The 14,541-nt window shown below is 43.5% G+C and overlaps 1 protein-coding gene across 1 annotated transcript in view; it reads left to right on the forward strand.

Annotated features, from left to right (window-relative positions):
- Positions 1-14,541, forward strand: part of ALDH1A2 (aldehyde dehydrogenase 1 family member A2) — a 94,292-nt gene that overhangs the window by 39,259 nt on the left and 40,492 nt on the right. Inside the window, exons 2-5 of the mRNA XM_064267491.1 lie at positions 1,310-1,414; positions 1,588-1,728; positions 3,904-4,033; positions 14,156-14,217. Coding sequence (XP_064123561.1) covers positions 1,310-1,414; positions 1,588-1,728; positions 3,904-4,033; positions 14,156-14,217 — 438 coding nt within the window. The remainder of the gene's footprint in view (positions 1-1,309; positions 1,415-1,587; positions 1,729-3,903; positions 4,034-14,155; positions 14,218-14,541) is intronic.

A 14,541-nucleotide genomic window follows, 5' to 3' on the forward strand; every position in this document is an offset into this window, starting at 1 on the left:
CTTCCACACAGACTCATTGTTTTATCAAATCAAGGAAAAGTATCAAAGGAAAGCTTTGGAACATTTTCTGGAACTTAGTGTTTGAGCTGTAGCTCTGTACATGTTTAGCCTTGTCAGTGATTATTAAGATGGCAGGGAAGAATCTATCATTGTCTTTTTCCTGAATTGGCTGACTGGTTCATAAATTCAGACATTTTCATTGTGATATCATAAGTTTTTTTAGAGTAAAACATCTATGTGTATTCTTTGAGCTTTCATAGTCCAAAAATATTAGTTTGGGTTTCTCTTTTAATATCAATAAAAATTCAAATCTCTTGCCTGTCTTTTCCTTTCTCCTTTAACTCACTTATAACAAGTCTTAGGAGAAATTGTATAATTTCTTTAACCATTCATCTCTTTGTCAGTATTTTAACATAATTTCCATTCCGCATATAAGGGAACCAAGTCTCTGAAGGAATCATAGAGAAATCAGTTATAAAGTTATAGCCTTTTTTTTTCTTGTTGAGTTGTGCAGCCTACTCAGCAAAGAGAAGGGTGGAGACTAACTTGATTTACACGTGCAACTTGCTTAACTCACTAATTAATCCGGGGAGAGTAATTGCTCAGATCAGGATCTGGCTATAAATTGAGTGCTTACTTCAGTTCCATTCATGTTCCCCTGAGAAGTCTCTCGTACCTTGACGGAGAAACTAGAATCTAAGACTGATGACTGTCAGCTTGGCCCGTGGTTTAGCCCTTATGGATGTTGGCCAGAGTTTGGATTCTCAACATGTCATCAGCCTCACTGTGTGATTTGTTATATATGCGACTCTCTGTCCTTCCATCCTGTTTGTCTCTCTCGCTGGCTCACAAGCTCACTAATGGTAAGAATAAAACTCCTGGATGACTTTGAACTGAAAATATCATAGAGAAGATTCCTGAATTGGGAGTGAGGCTCGACTGGATATTGTTTCAGGTCTCTTGCAGCTCTGCTAATTCTATACTTCTGTTGTATACCAATAAGCATATTCTTCTTAATTGCCGTTCAGTCGATTGCAACTCATGGCGACCACGTGTGTGCAGAGTAGAACTGCTCCATAAGATTTTCAAGGCCGTGACCTTTAGAAATGGATGGCCTGGCCTGTGTCCTGGGGTGTCTCTGGCTAGGTTCGAGTCACCAAACTTCCGGCTAGCAGTTGAGCTCGTAGCCATTTGCACCAGCCAAGCACATAGAACATTTATTATTACATGATTCTTCAGTAACGCTTGGTCACTGACTGTCTACTTACCACCTGTTTCACAGATTCCGTTGTGTTGTTCTCTCCCTTAGATTTTTATTAACAACGAGTGGCAGAACTCAGAGAGTGGAAGAGTGTTCCCTGTGTATAATCCAGCAACAGGGGAACAGGTGTGTGAAGTTCAAGAAGCAGACAAGGTATGTCTTTCTCAGAAAAAGATTCCCTCTGAAATCATCAGCTTCCAACAGCAGCTCGCTAAGCACATGCCCTCCAGACAGCGGCGTACTTTGATTGGTCTTTTCTGTGAGAGCAGATGGTTCTCCCTCTGTGGAGTGCCGCCTGGCTTCAGCTGTGCCTCTCCCTCCAACAGGCAGACATAGACAAAGCAGTGCAGGCGGCCCGCCTGGCGTTCTCTCTGGGTTCAGTGTGGAGAAGAATGGATGCTTCGGAAAGAGGACGACTGTTGGATAAGCTTGCAGACTTGGTGGAACGAGACAGGGCTGTTCTTGCAGTAAGTGGCCTAAGAAATCATGAAGTCTTTCCCACAAGTTTACATCTTGGGTTCCTTAGTCTTTCTGAAAATATGATGTGCACCCAACCAGGGGGAAAAGCTAAGGCAGGCAGGGAAGACGAGAGCTGCTTGGCTTTTGGGATTAGTCAGATGTTCAGACAAGAGTCCCTTTTCCCTCAGTTTTCAAGAACAAAACCATGACCATGAGGGCCTTCCTTCCTCCCCACCCCCACCTCTTGCGAAACAAAACAAAAAAACGGGAGAGGCACTGTACTGCTTCAGAAAACCAATACCAAATGATTCTTGTGAGAAACAAATGGGACTAGTTTCTATCTCCCAAGAGTTGACTCCTGTTGACTAAAGAGAATCCTCCAGACGCAAAGGGCGTCATATGGACACTCCTGCTCCGTTTTCCTTCTCTCACTTTCTAGAATTAATAAAAAGGAGCTAGCAGGAGACAGCAACTTTCTTTCACTAAAACCTTCGTTTTTTCACATAAGGAATTTCTCCTAGTGTCTTTGTTGTTGTTCTAATAAAGGCCAGTTTCTTGGAGAACACTGAGCTTATAGAAACTGAAACAGTGTAGGGATCTCCAACCAGCCAACCCACAGTCGATCTATTAATGTCTGCGGCTTCCTTGTTCAGTCAGGACAGTCAGACTGTGGACACTATATAACCCGCCTTCTACTTGAGAAAACAGATCCTTATTGGGCTTGGGCTGGGGAAGGGAAGTGTTAGTACCGTTCCTCAGTATTGCTGACCATGGCATTTCCCTCCTACCATCTCCCTCAGGTGTTTCCACGACATGTGCAGGTGTCTTGTGAGAAAGGTGTCACCTGGTGAAGTAACTCCTTTCTGGAGATTCACAAAATATGAAAGGCTTTGAAAAGCCCCACTCAGTGTGGAATGTAGGGGAGCTCCCGACCAGAAAACTGCAGTTAATACTGCGTCCACATAAACACAGATGAAAGTAGACCTAGAGCTGGCAATCCACAGGTGAACTTGGCTGGTGTCAATAGCTCCTAGAGACCATTTACGTGGCCAGATTTGGTAACTGACTCTCCTCCATTCTGTGCTGTGTGGAACTTGGTTCTCTGCTAGCTGCATTCTGACTCCTGGAGAACGCAGTCCGCGCTTCATGAACATGTAAATGTTCTGATAAGTAACGAGAAATAGTTCAGACTGATTGCCTTTAATAAAGGCGAGCCAATATCCAATGCCAAGTAACGTGATATTTTAAAACAAGCTCCATCTTGCATCCATGGTAAGTGGATAAGTTGCATTGCAAGTAATAGTATTTTCATCTGATTGAATGGAAAATATTTCAGTTTTAGTTTGTCCAGACTCAGTTTTCAGCCAGTATGTGTTGTAAAATGCCCTTATGGAGAAGGAAATGAGGTAACATGTTTTTGTTTGTTTCATTTGTTAAACTTGTAACACTTCTAATAGCTCTCAAGCGAAAATATTCTTTTTCATTTTGGCACATTCATTTGTCATTCTGTGTGTTACAGACTTAACTGACTTAGAAACATGCCATTAAAATAATGGCATCAACAATCTAAAGCTGTTTAATATCACCGTTTTCATTAAATGGACCAGTACTTTACTCTTAATAGATAATGGTTGTTAAAGTAAATGTTTACTAAAAACCAGCCTTTAAGTTGCTGAAGTATGCGCTTCCCTGGAGGAGGTCTTGTTTATTTGGTGGTAACAAACAGACTAGCTCTGCACCGTGGGTATTCCATTTCTCAGCAGAGCTTTTGGCAGCTGTGGAGGACCTTTTTAATTCTCATCCATTGTGTAAAGAGCCCGTGTCCTGCTCCTCTTTATGGATTCAGATTACCGCTGTGGACCCCAAAAGATCCCAACTCAACTCTGGCCATTGCCGTAACAGAAGCTGATTTGACACACAGAACGTTGCTTTATTGTCAGTAAAATAAACGTGATGTCCCTGTGTTTGGATAGTGGTTACTGGACACAGTCCCAGGAACGTGCACGTATATTCTCACCGTGGTCTTGCTGGAAACCAAACCAGACCGGTAGTACTAAAAACCACTTTATTCAGGAAACCAGAGTTGCTCAGGTGTGCCTCACCATTCACAGTCTCGTTCTTTCTTTTTTCTTCTGCTCCAGAAATTGTTGAAAATGTGTCCTTCTTCCTTTTTTTTCCCGCAGACCATGGAGTCCCTAAATGGCGGCAAACCATTCCTGCAGGCTTTCTACGTGGACCTGCAAGGTGTCATCAAAACCCTCCGGTATTATGCAGGCTGGGCTGATAAAGTCCACGGCATGACCATCCCTGTGGGTACGTGAAGTCCGAAGGGCTGCAGAGGGAACGGGGGGTTCCACCAGAAACGCACCTTCACCACCACCACCACCACCAGCAGTCATGTGGAAGCAGATCTGGGCCCACTTACAACATCCTGAGCTCCACAGAGAACAACCAAATGATGTCACTGAGTCTGACGTGGTCCTATTTCTAGGGCCATTCCCCATCTAAGTGTAGGGGCAGGCCACTTACATCAATACATCACTTAGCCAGTGGACAGATAGATATTTGTCATCTGCTAAATGCTTAGCACTGGAATGGTTAGGTGCTGGGGTGTGGAGGGTTGATAGCGGAGGGGAGGCTGGCAAAAATTCCACAAAAATGCAGACTCAGTCCTCGCCCTCCTGAATCATCAGACCTACCATCTTGGAAGGGAATACCCTAAAATGTTACAATTGTTGTTTTCTTCTAGTGGTGAGATTATGGATGATTTTTAATTTCTTTTTTATGTTTTTCTATATTTCCTATACCAAAACCAAACCCACTGCTGTCAAGTCGATTCCAGCTCAGCAACCGCATAGGGTTTCCCAGGCTGTAAATCTCTACGGAAGCTGACTGTTACACCTTCCTCCCACAGAGCTGCTAGTGGTTTTGAACCATCAACCTTTCAGTTAGCAGTTGATCACTTTAACCCATCACCAGGGCTCCTTATATTTTCTGTAATGACCGTGAATCACTTTAAAAACCTGTAAAAACAACAACTCTGGCAGCCCCCCCCCCCTTTTTTTTTAAGGTGAAGGTCAGGAGACAACACCAAGGGCATAAAGCATAGGTCTCTGCCAGAGAGTTACAGCTAGGTTCTGAGTTGCCTGGCATGGCTGTCAGGGGTGGTGGTCTAAAGGAGAGAGACTTTTTTGAGGCTGAGGTGGCTGGTGGAGCAGCCTGGAGCTGAGGTCCAATACTGGTGATGACCAATACCTACTGAGTGCCGTCACAACAGCCCCAGGAGGAAGGTACTGTTATCAACATCCCCGTTTACGAAGAAGGGAACCAAGGCCTAAGAAGTTAAATAGTTTTCGCTATTCACAAAGTAAATAATGTTTTTGAGCTCCGAGTTTGACATTAGAGCCCAGGCTCTCAGTGGTTCACTAGAGGATTTACTTTTGCTACCAGAAGGAAGTGCTCTCATCGCAGAAGGGACCTACTAGAAGAGATGAGGATGTGGGGAGTGGGGAGCGCTCACGGGGAAGGAATGCACGTTTGCTGGTAGGTGGGGATGCTGACGTGTGCTGTGTCTGCTCTGGACAGCGGCCTGCTTCCTGTGGACAGTGTGTACTAGGAAGAGTGGAGCGTCGTACCGAGTACTTGTGTTACCCCTGTTAGGGCCTCTCCAGCCAGGCTCAGGAGTATCCGTTTACCAGAAAAGGGGGTGGTCTGGCTGATAGTGCAGGTGGATCAGAGCCATGCTGCTCAAACTTTAATGTGTGTATGAATCACCTGTAATCTTCAAGTGCACATTTTGCTTGAGTCGGCCTGGGGTAGGGCCTGAGATTCTGCATCCTTAACTGACTTCCAGGTGATACCTATGCTGCTGGTCCTCTGCCTTTGAGGGGCAAGGAGAGGGTGCGGGCACCAGGCCCAAGCTGAGTGGCTGTTCGATACCTCATCTAGGCCTGCGGCGGCGAGGGAGGATATGGCAGGGAGAGTGGACAGGACAGAGACAAAACTTTTGAGATTACCTCCACAGGTGATGATGGCATGTGGAGTATTAGCCCTTAGAGAATGAGTTCCAATAGGCTCTCTTTCCCATCAGCCGGAGGTTTTCCTTGTTCACCACATTCAAGGGTAGAGAAGAACCTTCTTAGAGAATGTCAGAATCTTAGTTCAACCCCGGCTCTAAGAATATTACAGAACCCCAGCATCTCTTGCAGTGTTGGGGACGGCCTGGGTTGAGGCACAGTCATCATGTGGTATGAGCGTGGCTATTGGAGTGACTCAGGAACGAAAGCCTTTATCTAAAGTCAGGAAATCTGTCAGCCTTTTTAAGTTGTTTTCTCCTACCTCAGTGAAGAAAGGTAAAGTAATAAGATCAAAGGCTTAGTTATTTTGCTTCCCACCGCACTGCCATTTCATTATCAGAACAACAAATATGTTTCAGGCCTTTCAGTCTCTGTTCAAAAGATTTACAGCTATTTTAGGAATAAGGCGAGACAGGAGGCTGGCTGTGCACAGAGGTCTCTGTCTGACCTGACGATGTCTTGGTTTTCTTCTGCTTCCTCAGGAGAGAAGACCCTGTTAGATAAGTTTATTGGCACCCCTGAAATGTGTGATGCCTTCATGTGGTTTTATCTAGGGTAGAGGTGATTGGGTTTTAAGTCTGATTTTTCATCTGATGCTCTTTGGGGACCTTGAGGATGTTGACCTAGGAGTTAGAAACACAGGACTTACTTTGAGGGTGCATTCACGAAAATGCTGTCCGACCTCTGCTCGTAAACTGATGTTCAGTCTGTGAGGGGAAAAACTGAGGAATCCTCTTAAACACTAAGTAATTTTTGTTTCCCTAATTATTCTCAAAGTATGTGTAGAGGGGCATCAGGACATGGGCCTCTCTAGGAGGCAAGATGTGGAGGCAGACCTCCTAGGAGGCTGAGGTTTGGGATGTAAGTGCCCTCACTGTGCTGCCTCAGGCAGACGAGGGAAGGATGGTGGCAGAGCTGCACTTGGAAGCCAGGTTTCATCTCCACTCCAGTTCAGAAACCTTGGGGCTGGCCTGTGGGCTACCCAGACTTCAGCCAACAACTCCTTGGGCTAGTCCAGTGCTTAGTGAGTTTAGCTGAGTAAAGCAGGGGGCTGCCAGGGGCATGCCAGGGAAATGGGGGTGGGTGGTAACATTTATTCATTTATTTATTCTTAAGTGTGTTCGGTTAGTCCATTTGTGTTTATCACTTGTAACTCCATAATTCAACATCAGCCTGACTTTGTTTCCACATACTTGGCTTTCCCAGCAGTGAAACCTGGAATATAAGAAACCTTGAACCATGAGGTCTTTATTGTGTGACATGCATTTCTCTGTGATACCCAAAGTTTAAGTTTGGGATTTACCTCCTCTACTTTTTTTTTTTTTTTACTGAACATCAGCCTCAGCCCCTCCATTATTCACTCATTCATTCAACAGATATTTTTTTAGCCCTTGTAGTGCAGTGGTTCAGAGTTATGGCTGCTAACCAAAAGATTGGTAGTTTGAATCCACCAGGTGTTCCCTTGGAAACCCTATGGTGCAGTCCTACCCTGTGCTATAGGGTCACTAGGAGTCAGAATCTACTCAACAGCAACAGGTTTTGGTTTTGGCTGTGTTTCAGGCACTGGGGATATACAGGTGAGCATGAAAGAGTCCCCGCTCTTAAGATGTTCATAGAATATTGAGGAAAGCAAACAAGTAAACACACAGTTGGGATACAGTGACTCAACCAGTATGAAGGTCGGAATGGGGCCCAGGGTTCTAGGAAGGCTTCCTAAAGGAGCTGGAATATACAAGATGATACTCGAAGTGCAAGTAAGTGAAGATGGAGGTAGGGGCATCCCGGCCGGCAGTGATAGTCTGTGCAAAGTGCGGAAGGAAGTGAGTCCAGCGTGCTAGTGGATGGGAAAGCATATCCAGATACAGACCTCGGCCTGAGTTTTTCCATAAGGAATGATCAATCACTGAATTATATTAAATGGGCACCTTGATAAAAATTGGTTTTTATAAAGAGTACTTTGACTACACACTGAATAAGAACTGGGGAAGGCAAGTATCTTTTCTGTTTCTCCCCGTGAAGGGTAGCCTTCAGTAGAATATTTGAGAAGAGGAGAAAAGCCCATTTTTGAGCTATCCACTCAACAGCTGTTTCTCCTTCCAAATGGGGAGCCTCTCCCCTGTCTGCTGTAGCTCACTCAAGGCCCAGAGTCCGATGTTAGTGCACAGTTAGACAATCACAGTATGATTCACAGGGGTCTTGATGTCGTTCCCTTTACAACACTGTCCATTACTTCCCATCATGGTACCCAGAGGAGCCATTCCCTCTGACCATAAATCCCACGCTTTGACCCTTCTGCTATTGCAGCCCCTAATTATGATGATGAATAATCACGACTGTGATTTATTGAACACTTTCTTTGTTCCTGTTGTGTGATCTCTACTCTCATGGCAGCCCTGCAGGGGAAGTACAGTTTTCCTTGTTTTGATTATTTTTCACCCATATCAGAGTTCTGTTCATAGGTCCGCTCCTCTCATGTCTGTACTCTCCCTGTGATGGAGGAGGAATCAAAGCTTGTTTTCACTTTATAGAAGGAGACATGGAGGTTAATTGAGGTGATTTTTCCCTCTAACAAGTGTTAGTTTTATTGATTTTGCGATATGTAAGCAGAGAAAACGTAGCTGATGCTTTAAGCTGAATTCTGGCCAAAAAAAAAAAAAAGCCCTTGTGATATATTAGCATATGGAAAAGGTTTAGAAACTACCCGGGTTATAAGTAATTATTTGTCCACTTCACCCCCTTCTAAATTCCCCTGTTAAAAGAGTAGATTAAAAATGCACAAAGGCAGTGACCCAGGTCTGAAGATTTTTGCCTTCAGTCAGTTTTGTCTGGTGTCAGTGGAAAGTGGGCATGAGAGAAACCTGCTGCTCAGTCAGAATGATAGTGAGGAGCCATTTGCTCTGCTCACCTGAGAAGAGTGGGTTGGGTTAGTAGGACCTGAATTGGTGGTGACAGGAGGCTGTGACATCCGCTTCACATGTCATCTCTATGAGATGTTAAGGCTGAAAAGGACTTTTAGGATCCTCACTCTCCTCATTTTATGGACAAAGAAACAGGTCCAGTAAAGTAAACTGACTTCTTCAAGATCACAGAACAGATTAGCAGTAGAGGAAGGCACCTTCACGACAGACTCAGGAACATGTAATCCAGCTTCTTAGAAGCCACCAGCAGACTCCTTGGAACAGTGTTCCTACGCTTCACAGCAATGGAAAGTTTCAGTGTTTGTATAGGTGTTTATGGAGTTTATCATTACAGCAGTAAAGTACTCAGCGAGGCCTGTTCAGTGTCAGAATGCACAGGGATCTGCTGGGGAGATGGTAGGATAGTTCAGTGCAGTTGCTCTAACTGTTTAATAATATTTCTGTTGGGTATGTTATCTCTTCACCTCCGCAGTCATGCTCTAACCCATTGGCTCAGACCATGGTGTTGGGATCATTTGTCTGGTATCTTCTGCAGTTCGTTCTTGCTGAGTCTAAGCCTTCTCTGTAATGCCTCGTGTTTGGTAAGAAGACAAATCATAGCATCCCAAAAGGGAGTTTCTCAGTTTGGGTGGAAGATTTTTTGTTTTTTTTTTTCTGTACGGAGCTGATGAACTTATAACACAAAGCTGAAGAAATGAAGGAAACAATCTTTTAAGTTCTCCTGCCTTATTTAGAGAGTGTTATTAGCATAAAAGGTAGAAAGTGGGCTGTAACTTTTCTTCTAGGCAAGGAGGTGTGCTGACTGTGTGTGATTAAGTATGAAGTAGAGAGAGGATACTCCGTCACTCCTTGGGGTCCACGCTGCATAGACAGCAAGGAGCAAGCTGCTTGGTCCTGGGCTCTGTGCAGAGATGGCTGGCAGTTGAGGATGCTCCTCACACCCTTTTTGGAGGTTCTGCCACTCCCTCCCACTGAGCGGAGTGCTGCTCTCTGTAGTGTTTCCTTTGTAACTTAAGATACTTGAGTTTGTGTGAGTTCTTTGTACCTGTGCGCCAAATCCTCAAAGAACATTTTCACCCTTCTTCACAAAAAGGTCATACCTTTGAGTCATTTTTTTTGTTTTTGTCGTATTTCCATACCTTCTTGACATTACACTCTGATTCTGTGGTTTGTGATTAGCCACCTGAATCCAACATCTTCTCCACAGAAATGTCTTTAACATGTTTTTATGGGCAGTGAACTTGAAGTCTGAACATCCAGGTCATAGTCCAGAAGCCACAACTTCACCAGGTCATCACTTTGGACTTAACCTCTCTGTACCTCGTTTTCTCCATGTGTAAAATGATGATGATAATACAGCCAGGTGCTGCATAATGTTGCCTGACGGCATCCACATCCGTGCTCCTTTAAGAGTTCAGAAATCCCAATAAGAGAACTGGACGCAGTGGACAGAACTGGATGTAGCAAACGCAACAGCTTCCTTCATGCAGCACGTGTATCTCATGTCTGTTGTATACAAAGCAGTTGTGCGGGTAGGTGTATTTAACTCAAAATCTCAATGAAACAGGCAGTCTTGTCCTTAAGGAAGTGGACGTTAGTAACCCGGGGACTGCCTGTAATACGGTGTTTGTACCACATCCAAATCGCATAAAGCCCTATTTCACAGAATGGATCGTGGACGTTAAGCAACACATGACCGTAGTTGCTATATTTTTTTCAAATATGAGTGTGAAATGCAATTAAAAAAAAAAACCAAGCTCGTTGCTGTCGAGTTGATTCCAACTCATAGCGACCCTATAGGACAGAGCAGAACTGCCCCATAGAGTTTCCAAGGAGTGCCTGGTAGATTCAAACTGCTGACCTTTTAGTTAGCAGCTGTAGCTCTTAACCATTACACCTGCCAGGGTTCCCATGATACGCAGTAAGAGTACAAAAATACTTTGTAAGGTTCTATAGAAATAAACTTTGTTTTTGTTCTTATTACTCTTTTGAAACTATTAAAAACACTGATTGGATTCTCCTATACTTCAAACTTTTTTTGAGGCAAATTAGTAGAGCTAGTAGAGATACAAAAACTAAATTAATAAAAATGAAGTCAGACAACTTAGGTCGTCATGATGCCGGTGGACTCCCCTTTATCCCTCGGTTCCCCTGGGCCCTGGCTGCTCAAAGTGTGATCTGTGGATCTGAGAGCTTGCAAAGTGCAGAAACTCAGGCCGCACCTCAGACCTGTTGACTCAGAGCCTGTCTTCAGGTGCTTTTTGTACATGTGTACATTTGAAAAGCACCACTCCACAACAGTTTGTCTGGTATAGGACCAGTAGCATGCAAGATGGTTTTACATATTAAACTCATGAACGTTTTTAATTTTAATTATTAGGTATGATGAATATTAGAAAAAATTGTTACTAGTCCATTAAACTTGGTATCTCATTGATTTTCCTTAGGTTGAGGCTAAAAAGTAGCTACATACCTATTTTTAAAAGGTGAGTTCATGTAACAAAAAGTAATAAGTAAGTAATAAAGCAGCTGATATTTGAATATGGCAAAATGGACGAGTGAGTGGACTCCAGGTAACCCTGGTCTGGAAGATTGGTGGGATTGGAGAAGGGTCATAGTAGCTGCGAAGGACCTTTGGTGTTTTCAGCCTTAGCCGGGCTTCTTATGGAAGCCGTACTCTCATATTTGCCAGGCACCCCGCCTCGGACTAGGGGCGTCCAGAGTAATCTTTCATTGGCCAGCTGGGAATGTGGACTGAGCTCACAAGGTCTGGGGCCCCTTCTTTTTCACCTGACCCTCCGTGCTCACCATAGGCCTTTATTTCCTTATTTGCCTTTTAGAGAAGCTAACCGTGGGTTCAGTCCCTTTTCTTTTGCCAGCCTTTAGCTAAATGTCTGTCAGATCTGTGAACAGTTTATCCAAGAAAGTTTTCATCCCCCATAGTGCATTTTCTCATGGGACACAGTCACAGAATCCAGTTCCATTCCTCATGAGGTCAACTTTTTAAGGTTTTGTCAACATTTCATCTTCTTGCTTTCGTTTCTTACAAGTAACTTTCAATATCACGTGAGCAGTGTGAGTAAATTCCTGCGCGTTCAGAACGTAGAGGAGAAGCCTGCTGTGTGAAGCATTGTTTGGTGCTTCTGTAGGTGCCGGTGACATTCCTGAGAACCAGGCCGCTTTCCTACAGGTGCTGTTAAAGAAAACACCTGTGTGTTCTCTCAGCTCAGCTTCGCCATTTTTTCCTCAGTCCACTTGCACTCCATCTTGACATTATTCTCTGTATCTGTCTGTGGTCTGTGATTATTCACCTAAATCCATCACCTTAGCCACATTACAGAGTTTAGTTGGGGAGGATTTCCTTGCAAAAGAAACTCTTGCCTATTGATCAGTGTTGTTGTTCCTCATGAAAAAGGTTTCTACGTCTCTGGAGATTTATAAGTTGAGAAGAGCAGTAACTTGCACTGTTATGGAGAATGGTATCTATCCGTAAGATTCTTGAGTTTTCTGCATACAGACCGAGAGTAGTTAATCCAGTGGTCATCCTATAGACACTTTCCATATTTTGGTTACTTTTGTTATAACGGAGATAAATTCTAAAGTAACTCCCATCCTATAGTCGCTGAACCCTCCTACTTCGTAATTTTTTCCAGTTTAAAAAATACGTAGAACAAACTCAGGAAACAAACAGCAAATTGGGAGAAAATTCTGCAACACACGTAACAAAGGCCTGATTTCCTTGATATACATAGAACTCTTCAAATTGTGAAGTAAAAAGGCCTAAACCAAATCCAGTGCCGTCGAGTCGATTCCGACTCAAAGCGACCCTATAGGCAGTCCGTAAATCAGAAGCCCGGAGTTTGCATCTGGGCTTCTCGGAGACAAGGCGGCTCTGTGCAGAGATGGCTGGTGGTGGAGGACGCTTGTCACATCCTTTGTGGGGGCTCTGACACTGCCCGCTACTGGGACCTGGCAGTGTCCCGAGCACCATTGTTCTCTGTTCTCTTGTGCCCTTGCCCTAGCGGAGTCACAGAAAATAATGGAAACTCAGCTGTGTTCCACTCATGGATCTTCAGGCTTAAAAACAACTTTAAGTTCCTAGGTGAAGTACGTGTAGCAAGATCTTGATAACTGTTGAATCTGGATGGTGGGCATATGGGGTTCTCTGTACTCTTTTGTGTGTATTTGGCATTTTCATAATAAAAAAACCAAAAAAAATTCCTGACAACTCTTAAAAAGAAAAGGCAGTGGATATATGAAGAAGAAAAATTGAAAATGATGAGTGGACGTGAAAAGATACTGAACCTCGTACATCCTTAAACAAATGAAAATAAGCTGCCATTTTCTATCTGCCAGACTGGCTGAAATTCAAATGTTTGAAAAACACAGTGTTAAAAAGAGTATGAAAAAAATAGCATCTTGTTGTTGGGACTTAGGAATTGTCTAGTTTTTTCTGAAAAGTGATTTGGCAGTATTTATCAAAATGTGTAATACACATGGACCTTGACCCCAGAATTCCACAGATATACAAAGATATGTAAAAGATCGTGTCTGCGGCATTATTTAGAATAGCCTAAACCGGAAATGGCCCCTGTGTCTCAGGAGCGTTTACAGTAGTTCCGTAATTTATTGAGCCAGTGAAATAAGGTGCAGTCATTTAAAAAAAAAAAGTGTAAACCAAAGTATAAATAAATAGCGTGAATCATACGATTCCATTTGCGTGAAAGAAAAAGGATACTACGTATACTTGCATGTGAAGAATATGTTTTCTGAAAAGATAGACCAGCAACAGATAACAGTTAATTCTGGGAAGAAGGGCTGAAGGTTAGAGGTCAGAGTGAGGAAGAGACCTTTAATTTAGCAATTTAAAACTGTATAATTTTGAATTTAATTAAAAGCTCTGTGTGACAAAGGCTAGTAATTCAGATGTGTTGAGAGACAGTGATGTACCATCTAAACAATTGACGTCATTTCTCTTCCCCACCCTGCTCACACCCGTCCTGCCCCGTCTTTATCTCCACCCCTAACAGTAGTGCTCTCCTGAATCCTAGCCGAGAGTCTTCACTTTCTCTGGGGAGATTGGTTTCTAGAGAGAAGACAAATGTTAACCCAGTGGTCAAAGGGTTGGTGATGGAGGAACAGATACTTGTATCATTTTAATGTTTAATCTTTTCCAGTTTCCAGCTTTCTTCTCCCCAGAGAATTTCTAGCATTGAATTTGTCCTCCATTTCTGCCTTAGAGGCCTTCCTCAGCACTGTTTGGGTTTCTGGGAACCATATCCCAGAGAACCCCAGAGTTACAGTGGTAACTCTTCTACCAGCTTTCAGGCACCGTTGAGTGGGATGTTTGTCAACTTTGTGTTTTTGTTGCTACCAATGTTCTCCCTGTTTTTTCCTTCTACTCTAAGCTCTCTGGAAGTGACTGTGCTCGTTTCTTTCAGACGGAGACTTCTTCACCTTCACACGACACGAACCCATCGGGGTGTGTGGGCAGATCATCCCGGTGAGTGTATCTCCTAACGCCTCATACTTATTTTCATTTGAACCAGTTCTCTTAAATTAAGACACACAAAACATGGACCTCAGCAATGTGTGTTTTCCATTACTGGAAAGAAAAAAACGTGAGCTCATGTTGTTGACATATCTTTAACAGCCTCCCTGCAAATGCTTATTTGAACAGGTTGATAGGATTTCAGCTCCGTTACCAGGAGTTGAGTTCTCAAGTCGTGGAATTCTCATGATTAAAATAAGCAAAGCAAAGCACACAGCGTATTAATAACCTGCCCTTGTTATGGATGTCCATTCTGCTTACGGAAATTAATGCTTT

The sequence above is a fragment of the Loxodonta africana genome, chromosome 13 (genome assembly GCF_030014295.1).
Source record: "Loxodonta africana isolate mLoxAfr1 chromosome 13, mLoxAfr1.hap2, whole genome shotgun sequence".
In the NCBI taxonomy this organism is placed as follows: Eukaryota; Metazoa; Chordata; class Mammalia; order Proboscidea; family Elephantidae; genus Loxodonta; species Loxodonta africana.